At 37.4% G+C, this 24,756-nt stretch overlaps 1 protein-coding gene and 1 long non-coding RNA gene across 3 annotated transcripts in view; one reads left to right on the plus strand and one right to left on the minus strand.

Moving 5' to 3' along the window:
• LOC126091869 (T-complex protein 1 subunit delta) overlaps nucleotides 1-12,812 on the plus strand; it is a 109,243-nt gene extending 96,431 nt beyond the window's left edge. Inside the window, exon 13 of the mRNA XM_049907153.1 lies at nucleotides 12,574-12,812. Coding sequence (XP_049763110.1) covers nucleotides 12,574-12,591 — 18 coding nt within the window. The 3' untranslated portion in view covers nucleotides 12,592-12,812. The remainder of the gene's footprint in view (nucleotides 1-12,573) is intronic.
• Nucleotides 8-19,967, minus strand: LOC126091871 (uncharacterized). Of its 2 annotated transcripts, none has more exons than XR_007521272.1 (3): nucleotides 18,317-19,967; nucleotides 14,610-14,820; nucleotides 8-257 (listed from the first exon to the last, which is right to left on the minus strand). It is a non-coding gene; the product is annotated as an uncharacterized LOC126091871 (long non-coding RNA). The 2 variants fall into 2 exon arrangements; XR_007521273.1 differs by having other exon boundaries at nucleotides 17,175-19,967.
• Nucleotides 19,968-24,756: the final 4,789 nt, after the last annotated feature.

A 24,756-nucleotide genomic window follows, 5' to 3' on the forward strand; every position in this document is an offset into this window, starting at 1 on the left:
TAGTATTATATGTTCATTATACTTTATTAGTATACATAATTTACATTTCTTTCAGTACAAAAGTTAATTAATGTAGTGCATACAGTCGCTACTACTATGAGTTTTAGGTATGTTTTTAGGCATTTGATAATTGGTGGTGGTTGTGGTGGTGGTGATGGTGGTGGTGGTGGTGGTGGTGGTGGTGTCAAGGGTAAATTTTGGTTTCCTTCCTGACTTGGTACTTCATCTCCATTTAATTCACTGTTGGTAGGATAGTTCTGAAAAAATTTAAAGATTAGTAGCTCTTGCATCAGCCTATAAGGCTTTGATTGTTGTGTCCTTTTGCTTAAATGTGTTCTGTTCTTAATTAATTAATAAGAAATTTCATTGCGACACTGCAGTTGTCTTGAAGTTTAACAGCGGTAGTTGGTGCACTTTTAAGACATTGGACTCTTTATTTTGGAGAAGAAGGATTCAAATTCTCACACAATATTTCTGATTTAAGTTCTCCATTGTTTCCTTAAAACTCCCTGATTGAATCCTATTAATATTCCACAGACAAGGCCATGGAAGATTTCTTGCCTTACCTCCTTTCTGTTGTTTAAGGACATCATGATTTACTGCAAAAAGCAGCTGATTAATACTATTTATTGAACTTTTGGCTTACAGATTATCATCAGGTTCATAAAACATTTTCATCATCATATTGGGCGATAAATGTTTTTTATGTACCTAATGATGGTCTGCAGACATTTATCAAATGGTTCAAATGGTGCTGAGCACTATGGGATTCAACTTCTGAGGTCATTAGTCCCCTAGAACTTAGAACTAGTTAAACCTAACTAACCTAAGGACAACACACACATCCATGCCCGAGGCAGGATTCGAACCTGCGACCATAGCGGTCTCGCAGTTCCAGACTGCAGCGCCTAGAACTGCATGGCCACTTCGACCGGCAGACATTTATCAGCAGTTTTTGGCTGGTGATAAATCACGACATTCTTCAAATATTTACAAGCTATAGGGTAACCAATTACTTAAAGTTGAGCAGCTGTTTCCTTTTCCTTTCTTAGCTTTTATCCCTCCATTTACGCAGTTTATTTGGCATTATAGTCCAATCCATGGACAATGGCAGTTCACGCATGTCGAGACACAGAAGGGGATTGCAATGTTGGCAATTACAAGCTACAGTTGCAGTACGCCCACACCTGTGCTTTCTGTGTTAAGAAAGTGTTTATCCTGCAAACTCGCTTACATAGAATTTATCATGTAGCACCACCAGCAGCCATTACAACTCGCAACAGATGGAATAGAAATTAACGAAACAACACACTACAATCATGTTTAATGCTCACATTAGCTATGCATACATAGCAGAGTGCTCAGAACACTTCTGAACGCTCATTGGCTGTCGGAGAAAGCGCGACGTAGATGTGCAGAACAAGCCTAAACTCGATTGCTTTTGTTCAGGACTCTTTAACTATAAAATCAGACTGACAAGGAAAGTGCTTTAACTTAATTTGCTAACTATAAGCAGTCATTATTTATATTTTTCTATCCAACTTAAGTCATGGAAGCAGTTGTTTATAACTCTTAGACACATGTGAATGGATGGCAGATGGACCAGAGAAATTCTGTACTGGATTTCACTTTTCTGTATGCCACTTTGCTGGATTCCTCGTGCTGTCTACCTATGTGTAATGTTCTTTGCAATCATAATTACATAACTTATTCACTGTTCTATTTGTTTCCCTTTTTCTCCCAGCGATTTCCACTGCAGCTCTCTCTTCCTTTAGACTGCTTTTGAACTTTTGTATGGCTTTCATATTAAAGCTATTGTCTCAGTGCTACAGTTCACAACTACCAATAAACAACAGTTGTGAACATACTTTTCAGGTACATCAAACGTGTAGTTTTAGAAGTAGTGTTTAGTTTATCAAAATCACTCGTCATTTTTGTGGTACTCCTTATTCCGTTCACTGCTGACTCAGTGTTACCATCAAAACTCAGACTTAAAACTTCTAAATGTTTGGTGCTCTGTAGCTCGTAAATATTTGTTACGGGAAACCTTGTAAGTACCAGGAGCTGCATTTAAAATGTTTAATAGTCCAACCAGTATTTGAGTATGGAATTAATCATCAGTGGGATCTGATACAGACGATATCAAACAATTGCATACATATCTATATTTGCAACGTAACTGTTGCATGTATAACAGTAGAAATGTAAGCTTGCTAACATATTTTGTATCTCTGCATCAATGAGGTGCATGTTAATTATAAATTCTTTGTGATGTTCAGATCAATGCCCATTTAGAAAGCATACAACCATGTGGTTATTTAAAATCTAATTCTGACTTTGTCAGTGTTCATTTGCTAAGATACAAAATTTATCCTACCTCATGGTACACAGTTTGTCATGGATGTTACTGCTGTCAGATCTTAAATAATGACACTTCTTGGTCACATTGCACACAGTCATATAATGTTAATATGGAACTGGCAGTATGTGTACATTTGGTGTGAATACGTAACCGAGATGGTAGCAGTGTGTGGCATACAGATGTGTATTGGCAGCACCGAGAGGAAGGATTGTTCTTGATACTCAAAATGGTTACGTTTTCACTGCAAGGACAGTGTGTAATCATTAATTTTCTCCATTTGTGTGGTATGATGCTGATACAAATTCTTTGCTAGTTGAGTGAGATATGGGGGTGGTGTCATGGGTGTATCTAATGTGCATTCATGACTGCAGCAGATCAAAGAAGGCAGAACAAACAAGACAATCTTGACCTCACACCAGCCAGTCTGACGACGACATTATTGAACTAGTGGAGAAAATTGTTTTGGAGGATTGCCAAATGAGTGTGGAACACATTGCATCCAGAGCTGGCATTTTCGTGGAACCTGTGCACACGAAACTGGATGAAGGCCTGAAAGTGCAGAATGTGTCCTCCAAGTGGTTGCCACATATGGATGAATGCAAATCAAGCAAATGCAGTGCTGTAATTTCTTGTGACAACAACTTTGAAGTGATTTCTCATGCTCGCTACTTATACGGACTGGCTCCAAGCGACTTATGACTGTTTCTAATGATAAGACACTCTCCGTGGTCGCACATTCACTAGTTGTGCCGATGTTGCATCAGTTTCCAGTTATCAAACCAGACTCTTAAAGAAGTGTCCTCAGCTTCTATGGAATATGGCATTGAAAGTGAAAAATACACAGGAAAATTATGCAAGGAAGTGGCAGAAGTTTCACAGTTTTTGTGTGGTCGTTATGTGAGAAGAAAATCAGAGGTGTTGCAACTTAAATGCACTTAAAAATACTATGCTTGGACAATTGATATGTAATGGTAAAATGTATACAAATCAAAGTGTAAAATATAAATAGATAGAGAGTGATGTTAAATCATAAATAACATGTTAAGATAGACATAATGCAAAATTTGTGTGTACCATTGTCAAATATGACTTGGATGTAACAGTTATCTAACATCATGATGGATTAGTTAATTTTACATGCAGGTGATGCAGGCAACTCTGAATTGAACTTATTCAGTGAAAACACTGTTAAGTCTGTATATAAATCTAATTCTGTAATTCTGTCTGTTTATTAAGGGTGTTATCGAGATGTTGCATCATATGAGTGTGTGTTCAATTTCTTCTAGGATGTTTAATGGTCTCCCTGTTTCTGGCGTGTGAAGAATGGGATGTTTCTAGTGATATCACTAGCAGAATGCTTGCATTCTCTTAAATGAGCACTGAATGCTGAGGGATTGGTTTCACTAATATTAATATTTGCTCTAAATCTCATTTGGAAAATTTTCCTTCTTGGCCCAAAATAAAATTGTTCACAAGCACTACACATTATTTTACATACACCTCACATTTTACATGTCTGGCTCTTGTCTATGTTGTGTGTGTGTAATGCATGATCTGAAGCCATTTTTTGAAACGAGCAACTTATTTTATTGGAAAAATGACCTCGGTACGGTCAAGTTATAAACTTCTTTCTCTTTTTTTCTTTTTGTTCACTCTGTTCTAATGTGATCTATTCTAGTGTGATCTGATCTCTGTTTTTAATTTTGTTCTTCCTATTGTCTTATGTATAACTTCACAATTAGTTTTGAATCAGAGCTATTGTTAGATGCTACCTATCTTTTTCAGTGCATGCAAGCCAGCATTAATATTCACCTTGCTTTGTTCTTTCTGTTGTCTTGTATATAACTTCAAAACTAGTTTTGAATCAAAGCTGTTGTTGGATGCTACCTACCTTTTTCAGCACATGGAAGCCAGCATTAATATTCGCCATGCTTAACGATTATTTGATTCTTCTGTTAATCACAGTGTGCAAATATGCCACTTTATAGGACAGATAGCAGGAATTGTGAATTATGCAGTCAGGTGTACTGGTTATCTCCTCCTCTTTCTTTTGACCTCCAAATTAATAATTACATTGCCTTCATGTTCAGTGGTGAAGGTGATTTAACTAACTCAACAAGGTCACCCATTTCATCAGTTTTTTTTTTATTTTTATTTATTTATTTATTTATTTATTTATTTATTTTTTTACTAGATCATTTTGATAATGGATATAGTTTCTACTATTGGGATCTTCGTACATATCAGTGTAATCTAAGGAAAAAAAATACCATTAGTTGTGTTGTGAAGGTCTTTAATCTGGTTTATCGGGCCTTCTGAGTTTTAAACCGTAATCTTTTTCTCAATTTTATAATTTGGTTGATAATGAAACTAAGTTTTATGCTTAATAAATATGCCGGGCTGTTAATGCAATTAGCAGTGAGCCTGGTTGGAACACTTTCTTTATGAATCTTGTGTTGGGATTGCAGTTTGGGAATGGGGGCTCATCACTATACATTGATAAGCCAAAACATTACCACCATTGCCTGTTGCGACCTTGAATGCCGCCTGATGGTGTTGTGGACACCTGACACAGTGACAAAAGTATGTAAGCAGAGCAGACATGAACGAGGTATCACCCTAGCGAATATATGGGCTGCAAATGTGGGAAATACATTGAGGTAAGCGACTTTGACAAAGAGCAGATTATTATTACACAGAGCCTGTGAACAAGTATCTAGAAAATGGCGAAGCTAGTTGAATGTTCACATGCTACTGTCGTGAGCATCTACAGAAAGAGGTAGGAGAACAGTGAAACCACCATTGGGCACTAAATGGTTGGACGTCCACAACCCTTCACAGAACATGGAGTTCAGAGGCTTGTCTATTCTGTTAAGTAGGATAGATGGTGATCTGTGGCACCTCTGCCAAAAGAGCATGATGCTGGTGTGTGGACAAGTTTTTCAGAGCACACCGATCATTGTACATTTTTAAACTTGGAGGCTCTGCAGCAGACCATTTCATCTTGTTCACATGTTGACCGAACGAAATTGTCAATTATGATTGCAGTGGGCTTGGGAACATCGGGATTCGACCATTGATCAGTGGAAACGTGTATGCTCTTTCGGTGAAGATCGATGGTAATCTCCACAAATGCCATAATAGAGGCGAACAGCGGCTCGAAACTTGCAGCATATTGTGGGCGCAGGCTGGTGAGAGCAATATTATGCTATGGGAGCCAGTCTCCTGTGTTTGCTTGGGTCCTGTGGTAGTAATAAAAGACACGCTGACAGCTGCGAGCCACTTGCATCCCTTCATGTTTGATGTCTTCCCCAACAGCGATGTCATCTTTCAGCAGTATAATTGTCCATGTCTCAGAGACAGAACCATGCTACAGTGGTTTGAGGAGCATCATAGTGAACTTATGTTGATGTCTTGGCTACCAAATTCGCCTGATGTAAATCCTATGGAACCCATCTGGGACACTGTTGAGCGCCATCACTGCGTATGCAAACCAGCAGCCTGTTATTTACATGAATTACGTGACCTGCATGTTGATATCTAATGCCACATACCTCCATAAGCCTACCAACAAACTGTCAGATCCTTGATATGCAGATTCAATGATCTATTTTGTTCCAAAGGAAGATAAATATACCATTGAGCAGGTGGTCATAATGTTTCAGCTCATCAGTGAACACTCGTCCTTTTCCTTATTACTCAGCAGAAATTGCCATGTTGTTAGCGCTTTCTTTATCTGAGCTTGACATTTATCAGATCCCTAACAATGCAGATATTGTCATTTGTGTCAAAAAATATACTTTTTTTATTTTATATATATACCCTCTCCCTTAAAACCCATATCCTTTTGTCTTTCCTTCTCCTTCCCTCTTTCCTGACGAGGCAACCGTTGGTTGCGAAAGCTAGGATTTTGTGTGTATGTTTGTGTTTGTTTGTGTGTCTATCGACCTGCCAGCGCTTTTGTTTGGTAAGTCTCATCATCTTTCTTTTTAAATATATTTTTCCCACATGGAATGTTTCCCTCTATTTTATATATATATATATATATATATATATATATATATATATATATATATATATATATATATATATATAATAGAGAGAAACATTCCACGTGGGAAAAATATATTTAAAAAGAAAGATGATGAGACTTACCAAACAAAAGCGCTGGCAGGTCGATAGACACACAAACATACACACAAAATCTAGCTTTCGCAACCAACGGTTGCCTCGTCAGGAAAGAGGGAAGGAGAAGGAAAGACAAAAGGATATGGGTTTTAAGGGAGAGGGTAAGGAGTCATTCCAATCCCGGGAGCGGAAAGACTTACCTTAGGGGGAAAAAAGGACAGGTATACAATCGCGCACACACACACATATCCATCCACACATACAAGACACAAGCAGACATTTGTAAAGGCAAAATGTCTGCTTGTGTCTGTGTATATGCGGATGGATATGTGTGTGTGTGTGCGCGCGAGTGTATACCTGTCCTTTTTTCCCCCTGAGGTAAGTCTTTCCGCTCCCGGGACTGGAATGACTCCTTACCCTCTCCCTTAAAACCCACATCCTTTCGTCTTTCCCTCTCCTTCCCTCTTTCCTGATGAGGCAACAGTTTGTTGCGAAAGCTTGATTTTTGCGTGTATGTTTGTGTTTGTTTGTGTGTCTATCGACCTGCCAGCGCTTTTGTTTGGTAAGTCTCATCATCTTTCTTTTTAAATATATTTTTCCCACGTGGAATGTTTCCCTCTATTATATATATATATATATATATATATATATATATATATATATATATATATATATATATATATATATATATATATATATATATATATTCCCCCCTCATGAGACTAGCAGTGTTCCCTTTATCTGTTTTTGAAGCCAGGACTAATTTGACATGATATGTTAGATTGCCATTAGATCCAACCTCCTTGGATTGTACTCTCAGAATTTGCATTATGGCCGTCTTAATCAGTATGTTGTCTAAAGCACAGAACACCGAAATAAAAGCAGTGCCCTGCCCAGTTTATTATATGGAAGCAGTAAATGACAGTAGCGTTCCTTGTATCTTGGCAGTGAATGTCATATTGTTTGTTTGTTTGTACAACCCACTATCAATTTTAGCCATGTGACCATTATCAATAAGAAATAATTGTGCTTTAGCAGTTGTCAAAACCTAAATGCCATCTGACAGATGTTGGATGAGTGTTAGGTTTCGACTCGTGCTAAAGCACAATTACTTCCTCTTGACAGTGGCCACATGGCTGAAATAGCAATAGTGAGCCATTAAAATAAATAATCTTGCAGTTAAAAAGTGCCAAGTCATTTACAAAAACGAAGGGTAACATTCTATACTGCAAAACAAGGGCATACTCTAATGTGTATAAAGTCAGTTTATTGTAATTTCTGTTGATTAATGTTTATGCATGTTTGGTCATCTAAAATTGTCCTGTACAGTCATTTTCAAGCAAATTAACTTCGCAAAACTCATAAACTATTTCTTTAAATCAACAGAAAAGAGAATTGGGAGTGGAGGAAATATGCATTCCGCGGTATAGCCAGAACTTTTTGTCACTGGCGCTACTACAAGATAATTTTTTATTATTTTCTCTCCAACTGATAAGTTCTTTGGCTGCATCCATACCTTTTGAATAATGAGATGCAAGTTTCACATGTATTTTGACAGTTGTTTATTTTGAAAGCTTTGTTCTGTACTCTTTGTAAATGAACAACAAATTTCTGCGAACAGTACATACAATTCACAATCTTCTTTTATGAGAGTCCCATTATCAAGTTACTGTATTTATAGCTGCATATGGAAGGGGTAAAACAGGAAAGGAACAGCAGAGACATTTCTTTTCCATAGCAACACAGTTAGAAGATTAAAAAAATGTAGTCCCCAATTTCATGAGTGCTTGACATTTCTGTGAGCCACTGTATTCAGTTAAATTCTCCTCAGCAAGATTTTTTTTAAATTCTTCTATAAAATCCCTTTCTTCCTCCAAACACTTGTTGTATACTGGTAGTGCATTTTGAAGTATGAAATCAGTGTGGTACAAAGTAAGGTGGAAATTTTTTTGTGTTATACTACATAGCTGTACATTCTGCATTTAATATTACTGTAAATTCTTCCATAACAGATCCATTAATGTAACTGCATTGAATAGGCCTGCTGATACACTGATGTTTGTAATACTGCTAAATGCCCACTTAAGAAAGTAGTGATAAATCATGTTGCAGACCAAATGCTTATCTGTAAAATGCTTTGACAGTAGGGGTATCATGCATAAAGAATTTGTTTGTCCAGGACAAACTGCCAACCAACTATTTTACAAAGATGTCCTTGAAAGGCTCTGGAAAAGGGTGAATAGAGTGAGGCCGGACATGGCAGACAAGTGAATTCTACATAAATGACAATGCCCCGTGTGACACAGCCACAGCCACTTCCACCATGCAATTTTTAACCTTAAAAGGCATTCCTATTACTCCACAGCTCCCTATTCACCTGAGCTGAGTCCTTGTGACTTTTTACTTTTCCCAAAATTGAAAAAGTCTTAAAATGATGTCCTTTTGGAACTCTGGACAACATTCAAAAGATCGCGACTTACATGTTAAAGCCTTTCAGTGCTGCTGCCAGGACTAGCCACAGTGACTCCGCTGGTGTATGGCTGCTCCAGGGAGCCACTTTCAAGGGAACAATTTTTTTTTTAAAAAAAAATAGATAAAAAATCAGGCTCATTACTTTTCTCACACCCCTTGTGGATGCAGAATATTTTTGATGCGTAAAAACACTTGGTGCAATGACTACTTCTTCTGTCACTAAGATTACAAGCATACTCAGTGGCAAGAAACATACTCATTCCACGAAAAACCTGTAGTGTAGCTTAATGTTTGTGTTCATGCCATACTTACACACACTGTGCCATGGTATATTACATAATGCACAAGTATCTGACAAGTATTTTGATGCATGTTATGTACATATATTGTAAATAAATGACAAAACATGAGAGGAGATCCACTATGTAACTCCTACTTAGTTTGTCATCAGATGTGAGAAAATAAGAAAAACAGATACAAACAAAAATAAAGTAGAATATGAGCAATATATTTAAACCGTATTAAAACAAGCAGTGCACATTGGTTCATAAGCAGGATCCAGTTACTCGTGTATCCGCAGAACACCATGTGACAAAAGCAGCTTCTGCTTTTATACAAAACAAACACAAATTTTGGAACCATTTATGTCACTCAGTATTAAAATCCAGCAGAATACGAGCAATGTGCTTATAATGCAATTTAAATAGTGCCATACAAACAAGAAGCAATAACCATAAATAAATTTGTGAAAGTCTGTAGAATATCAGACAAAAACCACAACGGAAGAATTTACATCAACCAGCAGTAAAATAATTTGACGAAACTTGTAACACTGTACAGCATGGCAGTGAACCAAGGTCATGTTACTGGAAGCTCCCTATAAATGTTTCACCCCCTTGGTTTACATCAAATGACAGTTGTGTCCAGTGTGACCACGAAGTGTCACTGTTTAAGATTTAACAGCAGTAACATACACGACAAACTGTACTGTGAGGTGTGATGGATTTAATATTCTATATCAACACTGACATAGTTATAATAGAGATTCTAAATATCAAAATTGTTGTATGCTTTATAAATGGAGATTGATTTGAAAATCACAAAATTTATTGTTCTCATGTCAAATGGAAACAAAACGGATTTCTGTGGCTGGGCACTATCAAGTGAATTAAAATATATTACATAATTATGGAAGGCTAAAATATGTTATTGATTTCAGATTTTATTTTATTTATACCTTTATGACGGTCAAGCATTAATCACCTTTCACAACAATGAAGTTATTTTTGTCAGTTTGCTAAAGAAATTTGGCTTTCATTAATCTTTTCTGCTGATGCAATCAATTTATTGGAAAGAAGTGTTTAATTCCACACTATTGGCTAGTTTCAACTGTTCGCTGCTTTTCAAGTGCACGTTTTCATCTTCTAGCACGTATGGCATTTCATCTTCTAGCACGTATGGCATTATGCCATAATAAAGAACCAAACATGGGATAACACAGAACCAGTATTGGTACTCCAAGAAAATTTACATCCGAATCTGCACATACAAATGTGCACTTTAAGCCGAATTATGCATTTTAGTGTAGTTCACAAAATTGCGATGCTATCAGAGTATCCTCTGATGTCTTGTTTCTTCTGTGTCATAATGTAAGATCTTTTAATGTTTTACATGTACGAACATAAGGACTTCCTGCATCATCGTAGCTGCGCAAGCATGGTGATGCTTGTTTTGTGGCGCTCTCTGGCAACTGCTGAAACGAACCTATTTCCAACAGGTCGCAGGAAAATATTGTGAATGGTTGTTTGAAAAGCGTACTTGCAAAGTAAATTTCCTTTTACGCAAGATGAACTATGTGCAAATGTACGATGAATTCTGAAATCACTGAGCATTTGACTCTCATTTAAAAATCAGCTCTTTGAGGATGCCCATTTATAAGACTTTCAAGCCCAGAAGATGAGACATTTATGTTGTTAAAAATTTTACTGGCAAATTTGTGTGATTTATCTTAAACTGTAACGCGTGCAAAAAAAAATCAACATTATATCTGAAAGCTTAGCTTCCCTTGCAGCTTATTAATCTTCGAGACGAACATTATATGTGAAAGCTTTGCTTTCCTTGTAGCGGTGCTGTGTATACTAATTTAAACCATTAACTTTTCCTATTTGTCTGTTTGTGCTACTTAACAATGATGTTGCTATTGGCTGACATCAAGTGTCCTATGCTCTGAATATCCGCTGTCATCGGCTGGTGAGATCACGTGACATGAGCTATGACTGGCTTACAAAAGCGCATCGCAATCTCGATTTCAATGCTTCAGATAGGTGTTTGCTGGAATTCGAATTCATACTTTCGAAATACGAAAATATGCAGTGTACATGTTGCTGCACATCAAATACCTTCCCCCCACCCCACAGTTTTGTTTTCTAAAGTGCCAGGAAATTCTATGCTGGTATATAAAACCACAACCATTCAAATGACTGATAAGTTTTACAGTACTGTCACTTAACATGGAAAAAGTGTATTTTCACTTGGGAGTAAGTATTTTTTCAATCGGGAAATCCGAGAATTTTTTTCCCCCTTGTCCGCGTATACGCCCTGAACTCTCTAAAACTCAAGTGTGTGTTCACTAACTGCTCATACTTTGTTTAGGTCACACCTATTATTTCTAGCCAAGTTAGTTACAAGTTCCCTAGATTGTTTGAATGAGTCTTTTATTGAAATGATGTGGAGTGAGTGAGTTGTTTCCAGAACTCCTAACCATCAGCAGCACCTGTTCATCTTCAGTAAAATAATTACATATTTGTGCTATATTTTCTGTTACATGGCTAAAACTAGCACTGTTCCCCATATTAATAAAAAATGAGTGATCACATATGAGCAGAATCCTGAAGTTAGTTTTCTCACCTAATGTAAATTTGTATGACCTGTTTGCATTTAAGGATAGTCTAGAACAGTGGTAGTCAATCTGGTCCCTACTGCCCTCTTGTGGACATTCTGGCCTTCATGGTAGGTGGTAAACGCTGTAAAAGCATTTTCATTAGATTTTCATAAAATTTTGATATGAAGTGTTTAATGAGTGGTCATTACTATGTGCTTTTAACTTGAACTCTGCTTTATAAATTTTCTAAAGTAAAGATACTTCCCTGCTTTATAAATCACAATTACTGAGGAAATAGTGGGCAGTTAGATATATATAAGTGGGTGGTGGGTAATAAAGGTTGACTAACAGAGTCTAGAGGATTGTTGGCAATTTATTCATTGTGCTTGCTGCCGTGCACGGAGGTGAGCAGCCGGTCTATATTTCTTCCTCACAACCTTGAACATTTTTAGTTCTATTAATTCAGCATAAATTACTCAAACCCAGAAGGAACATTTTAACATTCATAAAATTAATAATTGTATTTTAAAAACCACATTTTTAAGTTAATTGACATACATGTAAAATATTGGAAAAAGGAGCTAGGGGTGAGGATTTGAAATGTTGTAATAGATCTAAATGTTACTCATATTTACCATATCAGTGGAAAACCTTTGATGTAATATATTTATTATAATGCTTGTGTCATTGACTAGCTCGTATAATTAACAACACAATTTATCTTTTGCAGATAAATACAATTCATTGATGGGCCAGTGCCTAACATCTGACTCGTCCCTTCCCAGGAGGAAAAGCGTGAAGAGGAGAATTTTTAATGTTGCCTAATATGTTTTATTTAATTATTTTTGTGTTAAATTGTGCAACTAAAGGTTAACATGCATTTCGCTTTTTTTTCCCTTTCAAATTTGTGTACTCATAACTTAGTTGCACTTATTCTGTGCTTAAATAAAGCATCTTGTTTACAACAGATTTAATTTTTCTAAAATTTGTTTGTGTGTGCACAGAGGTGTTGTCGTGTCATTAAAGCTTTTGTAATCGTACTGAATATCTGATGTGTAAGTAATTTAGTTACGTTAAAATGAGTCACTACGAATCTGAGTCAGGTACTGGAAAAATGAATGTTGGGTGTTTAAATCTTGACTACTTGGTAAAGACGAGTATTAAAAAAATGGTCTCATTTGGTTGCAGCATACAGTTTCCTGAAACAAATGGTACAGGAAGTAAAAAGAAAGATGTTGAAATGGAGTTCGGAAAAATGTAGGCCTAGCAAATTCTTAAGTTTGTCAAAGATCAGGATGTGTGTGTAAAATAAATTGTAAAAATTATGGCGTTCCTTTCCATCATTCTCATAGTATTGCGATCACGTACGTGTGACCCTTTCATATGTCTTGCTGTCTTGTCACTTAGGGCCAGTTGTAGAACCTTGGCATAAATCCAGGGGTAGCTAATTGAGGGGTAGCTTGGACTGTGGATTGTACAATGGCATTTTACTCCCTGGATAGCTATTCTCAGAACAGCGTTCCCGTCCAGTTAAGTTAGCAACAACTGAATAGCACACTGGGTATTTTCGCATACCTCATTTAGTATTTACTTAATTATCGTCTGCAGAATTAGCATGTCACAACATCAGTGATTAGCATTCCAGATCACAAAATTATTTGCTTGAGGATACTTTGAGGCTGCTAGATACAGAAAATGAGTTCAAGAGTAGCAGAAGCACTAACTGCTGCAGTATCATTCAGTGAAAATATTAGCTAAGTTTGTAGGGTACTTGCATGTATAACAATATAACAATCTATTTTGAAAGTAGTTAAAGGACCGGGTATTTGTTGTTCAACCAGTAAGAGGTATTTCTAGTTTTCCAATAAAGTATGGGAAAACATATGCAACAGTTTCCATTCACATAGAACTTCACATAAATGAGCAGAGCAACAACAGACATATGCCCCCTCCTCCTCCTCACGAGAAAGAAAAATATTACACCCAGAAAAGGTAGCAGAGGCTGCAGATTGGTGGCACCCCATACATCGAATGTAAGTTCCAAGTTGTGTACAAGGCACAAGGAAATACATGATTTGATAAAGTTGTCAACACAAGGACGCTATATGCAGTTCGATTCAGATGCAACATTTTCATGGTATATGGTGAATTATAAGTGGCACATAACATAGAAGCAACTGAACACTATTTGTACATCCACTTTTTCAGTGCTGGGGCATATATAATCCCTGTTTCTATGATGCAGCAATTATTAATCGTTATATTGAGGGAATATATATATATATGAAGAATGAGATGCCAACATTTACAATAAATGACCATAATCTTTTTTTATATTCTTGGGGTAGAAATTTACCTATGGCACACATCAAAACTGGAGGCTGTTGTTACTGTATCTCACTGTAAACTTTACAGGATCAGTAACTATTTCGTATATAGTTTGTGCAATTGCCTCTAGGAGCTATATGCACTCTGGGAGGGAAGAGGAAGTAACTGGAGGTGACACCTTCAATCTGTTCTTCCTTCTTTTCTAGAGTCATCTCAAGGTAAAACTGTCAGTTTTGTTTTCAGAATAGAAATACCTGTTCTCTAATGTGAAAGAATTAGCAGGGTAGCAGATGGTGCTGCTTCAAAAGTAATGTGACAAGAACCAGAGAAGGGGGGAAGAACTGTATTGGTTAGAAAAAGAGCACACAGCTCAAAATTAGGACCTGGATATAAAAATTAATACAAATGATGTCAGAATAGAAATATAGTAATACATACATATGGTTTGTTGTATTTTCATTTAATTGCACCCGAGTGAAATAACTGACAAAACTGTCTTTTGTGCTTGTTGTCTAGTGCCATCCACATCCTTTTAGCAATCCTGCTAGCTGACACTTCGGCAATAACAAAGAAGTCTCCAGTGGACGGAAGGAAATCACCAGAGACAAAAAATTAGATTGTCTGCCTCATTGGTGGAACAGACTCATTTCTGAAAGGAATAAAAGAATGGCATGAGATAATTTGTGTGGCAAATAAAGTGAAATTTAAAAACATAGCTTGCCAGCCACACCGTCCACTGTTCTGATTCAATAACTAAATACTCCTGTTAGCAGAATTGAAAGTACCTGTGTTCTTATAACACACAGATAACTATTACTTTACAATAAACATAGGTGTAGTTGTGTGGATAATACTAACAACTCAGAAACCCAATAGCTATATCCTATAACTGACTTTCCTATTAATTTTACCGTGTTACTTACTCAGGACATTAGTGTATTATCAAACTTTTTGTTAAATTAAACATCATGATAATCCACCAGTTTCAGAAAAATGATGCTTCACTCAAGTAAAATATAAGATATTTCAGTTTAAGTTACCTTTGACTATCTACAATTTGACATAAAGGAGAATGCTGAAAATAACTCTATATTCAAGGAAAGTTAAAAATATAGCATTCTAGGCACTGCTTCCACATACAACTATGTAGATTCAATGCCTAACTTCCTGTTCTGATCTTATAACATGCATGTATTCTATTATTTTATTTTATATTATGTAATTGAAGGTGGAGGAGGGAGAAAGGAAGGGAAGAAACTGACAATATCAGCAGCATTGGGATTTTGTGTGCAGTGAATGAAAATGTGAGCTGGACCAGGATTTGAACCTGCGATCTCCTTACTACGCATTTACGTTAATCACTGTGCCATCTGGACACAGAGTTTTTGGCAAATGTGCGGATTATCTTGGCATGGTCCCTGGCCGACTCTCATTCCCACCTAGCTCCACCTGTCCGCTGTCCCTGTACATTTCCTCCCTGTTTGCTAATTTTAGATTCCCACTGGATTCATTGCCCATTGAGATGAATCAATTATATTAATGTGAGGTATCTATTCTTTCAGACATGTCTCAAAGAACAGACATCACACAGAATAGTATGTATAGCCCATGCGTTTGCAATAAACACCGTATCTGGATGGCGCAGTAGTTAAAGCAAGTGCCTAGTAAACAAGAGTTCCTGTCGCTGCTGATTTTGCAGTCTCGATGCAGCAGACTTCATCAGTTCCTTCCCTTCCCTTCCCTTCCTGCCCCCTCCACCTTCAATCCTTCCTCTCTCTCTCTCTCTCTCTCTCTCTCTCTCTCTCTCTCTCCCTCTCTCTCTCCCCCCCCCCCCCCCTCCTCTCGTGTTAGTAGTGTATGGGTAAGTTCAGAATTTGGGTATGATGGGAAGTGTGCTCAAGTAGTCCGTGCAATTGCAATGGCCAATGTGTCTGGAGGCTTAGTGGTCAGAGCATCTGCCTATTAAAACAGGACCCCTGGGTTTGAATCCCACCCCGGTAAAATTTTGTATTTTCTCCACTGATTCCAATGAATGTCCACTTGCAGCCAATATCTGTAATACCTTTGTGTCTTAATTCGATTACATAAAATGTATCACTGCTGCAGATTCCGTGTGCATTCACATATTATTTTATGATTAATATTGAACGGCTTATGTGGTTAATTGAGAAACATGACAATTAAGTTCTATAGGTGAGGAAGCATCACCGTTTAAAATAGTAATAATAATTATAATTAATTCTTGCACAGCCAGAAAAAAATCTGTTCAAAACAAAGATGTGATTGTGCTCAGCTTACTAAAGTTGACGAACCTAGTATGAAGAAATACTGTAATGGCAAAAAACAGTGCTGAGCACTTGGAAGATGTCTACATTGATACAATTTCTAGAAGGGCGTTAAAAAATACTAACTTTCCTGTTAATCTTAGTGTGTTAAACTTAGCTTGAGAAAGCACAAATAGTTCGCAGGCATGCATGAATAATGGTAGATGGGACACAATGTTGTTCTCTGAAGCATTGATGGGGCTGTGGTCCTAATATTTTTATGAACAGATGGAATGTTTTTCTGACATTGCTGTAGTGTTTCCATAAAGGGTCGTTCCCAATTGAAATCAGATTGGAACAATATTCTTTGCTATTGACGTAATGTGGCTGAGTGAAATTGGGATGCTACTGTTTTATCAGAGCGTCTTGCAACATGAAAAATCATAATATTTTTGTTTAAAACTGAAAAGATGTTAATACAAGTACTACATGTAACTGGTGTGGTTTTTTTGTTTTGGGTAAGTATATTAAGGCACTGCTAAATAAAACAAAATAGTCCTTTCCACTACTGCAGCAGCTGTAACAGATGCCAGATAAACAAGATTATTTTGACTTGAATCATCATTTTAATGTGCCTAATCTACATAAATAACATGACAGAATTCACGAAGTACTGAAATCAAATGCATATTAATATAAACAAACAGTATTAGTTTAGAAAACAGAGAAAAAGTCTCACCTGTCTGTCATGTGCTCCAGTTTCTCACATAGAAGACTGAAAAGACGAAGTACGGCTTTTGATAAGCAAAATCAGGCTATCATTTTGGAATTGACAAATTCTTTGAAATAATTGGGTGACATTCACTTCATCATTCTCAAGAACAGCTGAGCCAAAATCTCATCATCACTGTCTTACTCTTATCACTATTTCTCCCACCTTGAAAATTTGTTCCCTGGTTACGCTTGAAGCTTGCTAACCAGCCAGAAACAGCTGGTTAAGTTATCTCGAGTTTATTCCCAGTTTAGGCATTATTCTGGGTTCATACAATGCATTTTGCATGCTATTCCGAGAATAGAGCTTAACCAGCCGCTAACTGGAGAATATACAACTGGCCATTAACATGTGTTCTAGCAAGCAGCAAGTGCTTATTAGAGTTTCCAACCTTATTCTTAGTGTGCTCAGTGACTTTCATCCACCAGACTACTAAGTGGTGTTCCTAATTTTCATTAATATGCTCATCCCGTAATTTAGAATTTTCCTCTCTCTGTTATTATTCTTTGTTGGTGCAGTATCTTTATGAGGTCATTAATTTTGACAGTAAAAAGCTGGATTACCTGTGTTTTTGAGTTTAAATCTAGAGCATTTGTGCAAGAACCATTTCACATAAAAATGAATGTAGTAGTATCAGTCATTTTTTACTTGTAGTATAGATTGCTGTACATGATTAGAAAATTCAGTACAGAGTTGTATCACTGTGCACAATGTTTACAAGTTCATTAAGGTTGAGTATGACCTACATCATGGTAAAGATCGATAATGTCAGTTTCAGTATAGTTGGATCATTCACCATGTTAAACTGTAAACATTTCATGAAACTGTAAACTGAAATAGACATGTTTAAAAAAAACATGTAATTTGATGGACAAAATGAGATTCCGACAAAATGAATGGTAAACACACAACATTGAGAATATTGCTTCAAGTTTTGAAAGAGAAGATGAGCTTATCAGTTTGGTAGCCAGACTCTTGAAAATGGTAAATAGGGGAAATTATAAATCAGATTCGATCAGAATGCACCCACACACAATTAAAGGCCATTGGACTATCAGTTACGAAAAGCATGATTTGTATGGGATGTGAGTGGAAAAGCAGTTTCTTACGTGTTATTAGCATAGTCAGCCAGGCTCCAGCTGTGTTCTTGCCCATTTTGTAAGTGGAAGGCTTGAGGCAGTGACAGTAGATAAATGACATTGGCAGCGAGCTACCTCTGTTGACTGTCACAGTGCTCTCTCTCTCTCTCTCTCTCTCTCTCTCTCTCTCTCTCTCTCTGGAGTGAGGGTAGGGATTTATATCACATCTTTGGCCTTTTGCTGTGGTTACATTGCTTTTTACTCCATATTTTTTTAAGTTTCAACTAGATAACTTTTGCATATTTTGGCTTAATCCGTTATCAGAATCTGACAAATAAGAAAGGAACAAATGAGTATTAGTTTTATGAAGAGCATACAATTTTAGATACTTAAACATCATGACACAACATCTGCTTTAATAAAGATAAGTAGTATCATGCATCCCCCAGGGCTTGGAATTAGGTCCTATACTCATTTCATTGCCTATCAGTGATGTGTCATCAGTTCTGTCCTACTGCAAATACCACATATGTACTGATTGCCTCCACTTGTGTCTAAGTGCAAAACCAATAAACCTGAAGACCGCTATCAAGAATCTTCATATTGACCTGCACTATCAAAATGGATGCAGGATGTACGGTTAAAGAGCTCATCCCATCCAAAACTCAAGTGGTGAATACCTACCATCTTTAACACTAAATGGGACAAATGTCAACTTTTCTCCTTCAGACAAGTCTAGGAGTAATAATAGATGAAAATTTAAATTTTACTGAACACACAACTTCAATGTGCAAGAAGGAATCAGCTTATCTCCCTGCCTTACAAAAGTATGAAAAGCTTTTCCCTTTTGACCAGAAAAAGAAGCTTGTACAAACCCTTATACTCCCAATTATTGATTACAGTGATGTTATCCTGCAAGCCCTTTCTCAGGAAAGTTCACAGTGCCTGGAACTGATTACGAATGCTTGTGTTCATTACATCTGTGATGTTCGACTCTTCGACCATATTTCACCATCATATGCACAACTAGCTACCCTGGCTGTGTGTAGATAAGTATAGAGATTTCCATACCCTCTGTCTTCTCTAATGTCTTTTCAATGACCATTGTCTACTACAGGACCTGGCATCTGAACCTTGATGCATCAAAAACAGTAAGTACAGTGATGCACCTGAATAACAAACAAGCAGACAGGAAGCTGCACTTGAATATAGCAGGCCAGAATATAAGACATGAAAGAGCACCAAAATACCTGGGTGTTAAACTGGACTGCAGCCTAACATTCAAAGAACACCTGCAGGATGTAAGCCAAAAACTCAGACGGAGTCAATATAAAAAACTTGCAGGCTCTACCTGAGGAAGTAACAAGGGACACCTTATTAAGAACCCAGCTGATCGTGTTCCTGGCCTCAACATTTCTCGAAGAACCTAGGTGGCAATAAACAGAATTAGAACTGGTGTTGGACTGTGCAATGAGCTGATGGCCAAGTGGGGCTACATGGAAGATCCTCAGTGTGACGGCAGCGAAATACAGACGATGCAGCACATAATCAAGTGTGAAATTCATAGTTTTCGGGACGGTTCACTAGAGGATCTGCATAGACTGTGCCATTTCTTGGCTTTGTAATTTGTTTCTGTTTAATTGATAATTTTTGACAGATTACAACATGTATGTACTATAGGTTTATAAGTACTGTAATATGTATAAATAAATTTATAACAACAAAGATGATGTGACTTACCAAACGAAAGCGCTGGCAGGTTGATAGACACACAAACATACACACAAAATTCATTTTGCAATTTTGTGTGTGTGTTTGTGTGTCTATCAACCTGCCAGCGCTTTCGTTTGGTAAGTCACATCATCTTTGTTTTTAGATATATTTTTCCCACGTGGAATGTTTCCCTCTATTATATTCATATCATAAATTTATAATAAATAATGTTTTGTTACATTTGCATGTTAGTTAAGTTTCCCATGCAGAATGTGTATAGTGCTGTAAGGCATCTGGCATATCGAACGAAAAATAAATGAACATTGTCCCTCGTATCTCTCCTTGACCTTAATGCTCTTGTCTGAACAACGTGGCAGAAACACCCATTCCCATCAGAGCAAAATCCTTTTTGTCCCATAATGTTGTCTAGCCACATTTCTTGGAGTCCTTCTCAGTAGCAAGAGCTCGACTCTAGAAAACCTCTCCCATATTCTATTAGAGAACTAAATAACATCTCCAGCTTCAGAAGACAGTTAATGACACATTTAGTAAAGCAACAATACGGATTACCATTTTTCCTGTAAGCACTTGTTACCCTTGTTCACACTTCTTTCTAGCCACATCATCTTCATTTTCCAGTATGCTTAGCTGATGCAGTCTCCTTATCAGAAAATGACTATTCTGTACACCTATAAATTCTTTTTATATCTGCCACTGTCGTCATCATCATTATCATCAGCAACTGCATTAGCTCAAGAACTGCCAGTATTAACGTTAGCAGTTCAAAGTCAGTATTATTTACTCACATTGCCACTTCAGGCAATCAAATCATTTTAATACTACTTGTCGTATTAAAATTGTTATTTCTTAGGAAACTATGGTGTTGAAAAGTTGTAGTGTGTGTGACACCCGGGTCCAACGTAAGAGAACGCCTGATAGCCCTAACCAGATCATGTTAAATAGATAAGTAAGTAAATATGAAATAAAATGTCCAGTGTTAAAAGGACTTAAATGCAAATTATCTCATTAGAAATCCAATGTACACCCACACCATGGCCTAGTGCCATCACAGACCAGAACCACAATTTAGCTAGGCAGCTTGCCTTAAATAAAACTTATTGTGGCAGTCAAGTGCAGTAACTTATTCCGTTAAAATTTGAACAAAAAAGGATGCGAGCAATATAAGAGAGATATTGCAGTGAGACATTTTGCAGCACACTAAGAGAAAATCGTTCATAGATTTTAAAAATACAAATTAAATTTGGGTTTTTATACCTCAGGAAACTTGGTAGTAAGACTATGTCATAAAAACAGGTGTTGACGCACAGAAAATTAATGGATTCAGATAATTAAAAAAATTGTCAGTACTGTGATAAATTTTGTTTTGGACCTTCACCATCCAACTTGAAATGATTACGGAGGGCACATTTGTTTTGTTGATGTAGAAACAACAGCCAAATATTTCACAATCAGGCTGTCCTCTTAGGTTCCAACCTAACCATGCACTCGGAAATCGCAATATATTAGGAAATAAAGAGCCAAATATTTGTGACAAGAAGAATATGAATTTTGTTATTTAAGGTGTCCTCTTGGATTCCTGTCGAAATTCACCGCCGGAAAACGCGATATATCTGGAAAAACGGTCAAATATTTCTGACAATACAAAATATGTTGTTGCTGGTCGTTTCCTTCGCAGCAGTTTAATGCTTCGTTTTCTAATCAGGCAGACAGAAACTCATTCTCGAGAGAGGATGCACTTATTTGTAAAGGTCGAATATTGCACAACATACTTGTTTTACATTCATAACAATGTCGCAGAATACGTCAAAAACGCTTAGATGGAAAGAGAAAATAAAACTCCCGCATCAAAACTAGAACCTGCGGCCTTCATCGCAGCATACTATCATCTGTTCCGCTACACCACAACGTTATTGCAGCCATATGGTCTTTATGTGTTGCATATTAAGAAGGCTTTTATAATCGATGCGTAATCAATTGACATTTAATTATATGAAAGCGTACGAAGGGTGACGTATTTAAAATGCGCCGGTCCCTTGAGATGGCATAGAGCAAGTTAAAAAAAAAACTCAAAAGACCTCAAAATCAATATGGCGTAAGACGAGCGGCGTGCGTAACTGTGTATGTAACACTGTCGAGTGAGCGCCTATTCATGGCCACGCGGATGTCACGTGTTCGACCATGTGCACGCGGATGCCACTCGCTTGCACACTGGCTGCACATTTGTAGCGTGCGCATGCGCGTTGCGATACCCTTTCCAGTACGCCTTGTGGTTCCATCAACTTTCCAGTAAGTGTAGTGATTATCGTCAACTGTTAACGAGTCATACCATACAGTTGCTCCATGTTGTTACGAGATGAGCGAAGAACAGCAGAACATCGTAGCAGGACCATCGTTCTCTGGGGTAGGCTCTGAAAAGAGGGCGATCGAAGAATTAGAGAAACAATATGCACGGGAAAAAATTTTAACGGGTGACTGGGTGGTGCGAACCAAAACAGGTAGGCGCGTAACGAGTCCAGGCTGGGAAAAGTTTGGAGAGATACTCGAAAGGAACACTAACAGGTACACTGGTTTTGTACAATGTTTTTCATGTTCCAACATAAAAATTTTCAAAAAAGGCATGAGCCCCTCCTGGCTGTCAAAACACCAGTGTATCAGTTCAAACACGCATGTGGACACACGTGCAACGAAAATTACTTCCGAAATGAAAATCAGATTTAGGGATGCTTGTGTGAATATGAGTGCAGGAGACGTTCGGCCGTTCACTACATTCACAGGTCCCTATTTTACGGATCTGGTGCAATTATGCATTGAGTTGGGAGCAACGTACGGCTGTATTAATGCATGCGAGCTACTGAGCGATCCGACAACAATTTCGCGCGCAGTTGCATCACGTGTAAATGCTGCTAAGGACGAGGTACTGCCGGAGGTTATGAACGCTGCGCAGAATGAACGACTTGCAGCTACAACCGATTTTTGGACTGATAATTTCACCAAAAATCATTATTTGACTCTAACTGCTCATTATATAGATCAGGATTGGAATCTTGTCAATAGGGTTCTATTTACTGGAAAATTCTCTGATGGATATGAGACGGCAGAAAACATTAATAAGGAAATACTGCACGGAAGTGAAAAAATAGGTGTAACACCTGAAATGTTGAGAAATGTAACATTTGTGACAGGTGGTGGTGCCAACATCGTAAAAGCATTGTCCTTCGCGAAAGTACAACGACTATATTGCACTGCTCATTGCCTTAAGGATGTTCTGAAGACCACGTTTACCCTGAGACTGACAGATCTAAATCTTTATGGCGATGCAGGGCAGAAGATTCTAGAACTAGCTCGCCTTGCTGTCGCTTTTGCAAGATATTCCGACAAGTGCTTAAAAGACTCACAAATAGAAGTGCCAATTGCTCCACCACAAATGTCAACAGTATTCACGTCTTTACTGCCTGCACTGGAGAGCCTGAATCATAACTTTGAACAAGTAAGTCACAGTTACGTAGTAAACTATCTCCAAACGGAGATAGTATAATGCAGCCTCTGAGCTTCCGTAGTTTTCTCTTGTCCATACTTCTTCCAGAAGGCCCCTCGAATTCATCGCATATTTAACATCATGCATTCCTCTTTTAGGTGATCTTCTGCATTCTCTTCGCTCAGTTTGTCTTCATTCATAGATTCTTTCCGGTCGTCGCTTTTCAGTCATTCGTTCGTTGGATGTGGCCAAACCAAGTTAGTAACTTTCTGTCTATGACATCGAAAATAGCGTCTTTTTCTCCTGTAGTTTCCCGTTTCTGAGATGTTTTAGTCTGGAGGTGCGACAACTTCTTCAAAAATCCATTTCAAAGGCATCAACCTATTTTTCTCCGTTTTGATTAGCTCCCATATTTCCGCGCCATATGTGGTAATACTCTAACGATTGACTTGTACAAGGTTTGTTCTCCTTGTAATTTTGTCACGCAATAGCAAGGAGTTAAGTTGGTTAGTTCCTCTTTTTCCCTGTCCAGTTTTGTTTGTGATGTCTTGTGCACTTTTTTCATTTGTTGTATAAGTGATGCCCAAATATTTAAATGTACAGATATTTTTAATTTTTTCAGAATCCTGCAATAAAACCTCGATGATATTCACCCACTGCTTTTGTATTCTGTGTTTATAGTCAGGCTCCATTTTGAGTATTGTTCGTGCAGTTTCCTGAACGAATACTAACTGTAGTCATCTTTGTCTTCCGCTATCAGGACCTGGTCATCGGGGAAGAGGGATTTTTATTCCACGACGCTCTTCCAGTTTTGCAGAACTTCTACGAAGCATGTTTTATATAAAGTCAGTGATAATGAACACACTTGCCTTACACCCTTATTTATGGAGAATTCTTGGAAAGTTTTGTTACCTACTTCAACCATACTGTTGCAACCCACACATAAGATTCTTATTGCTTGTATATACTTATTAGCGATACCAAAATTTGCATTGCTACCCATAAATTACTTAGTGCAACTGTATCATATACCTTCTGTAGATCAAAATAGTTAAGTAACTCATCACTTCCGTTTTTAGCCTCTTTTCAATGAATTGTTTAAGAGTGAATATGTCGTATGTGCTCGTGTGTACTGCTCGAAACCTATTTTGCTGCTCCACATGTTTCTATTTTAAGTTTTAATACCTTATCTTACAATCTGGCCGTTATGCAAATAACACTAATTCTTCTATAATATGCACAATCGAGTCAGCTTCCTTGT

This window comes from Schistocerca cancellata, chromosome 7 (genome assembly GCF_023864275.1).
Source record: "Schistocerca cancellata isolate TAMUIC-IGC-003103 chromosome 7, iqSchCanc2.1, whole genome shotgun sequence".
Lineage (NCBI taxonomy): Eukaryota > Metazoa > Arthropoda > Insecta > Orthoptera > Acrididae > Schistocerca > Schistocerca cancellata.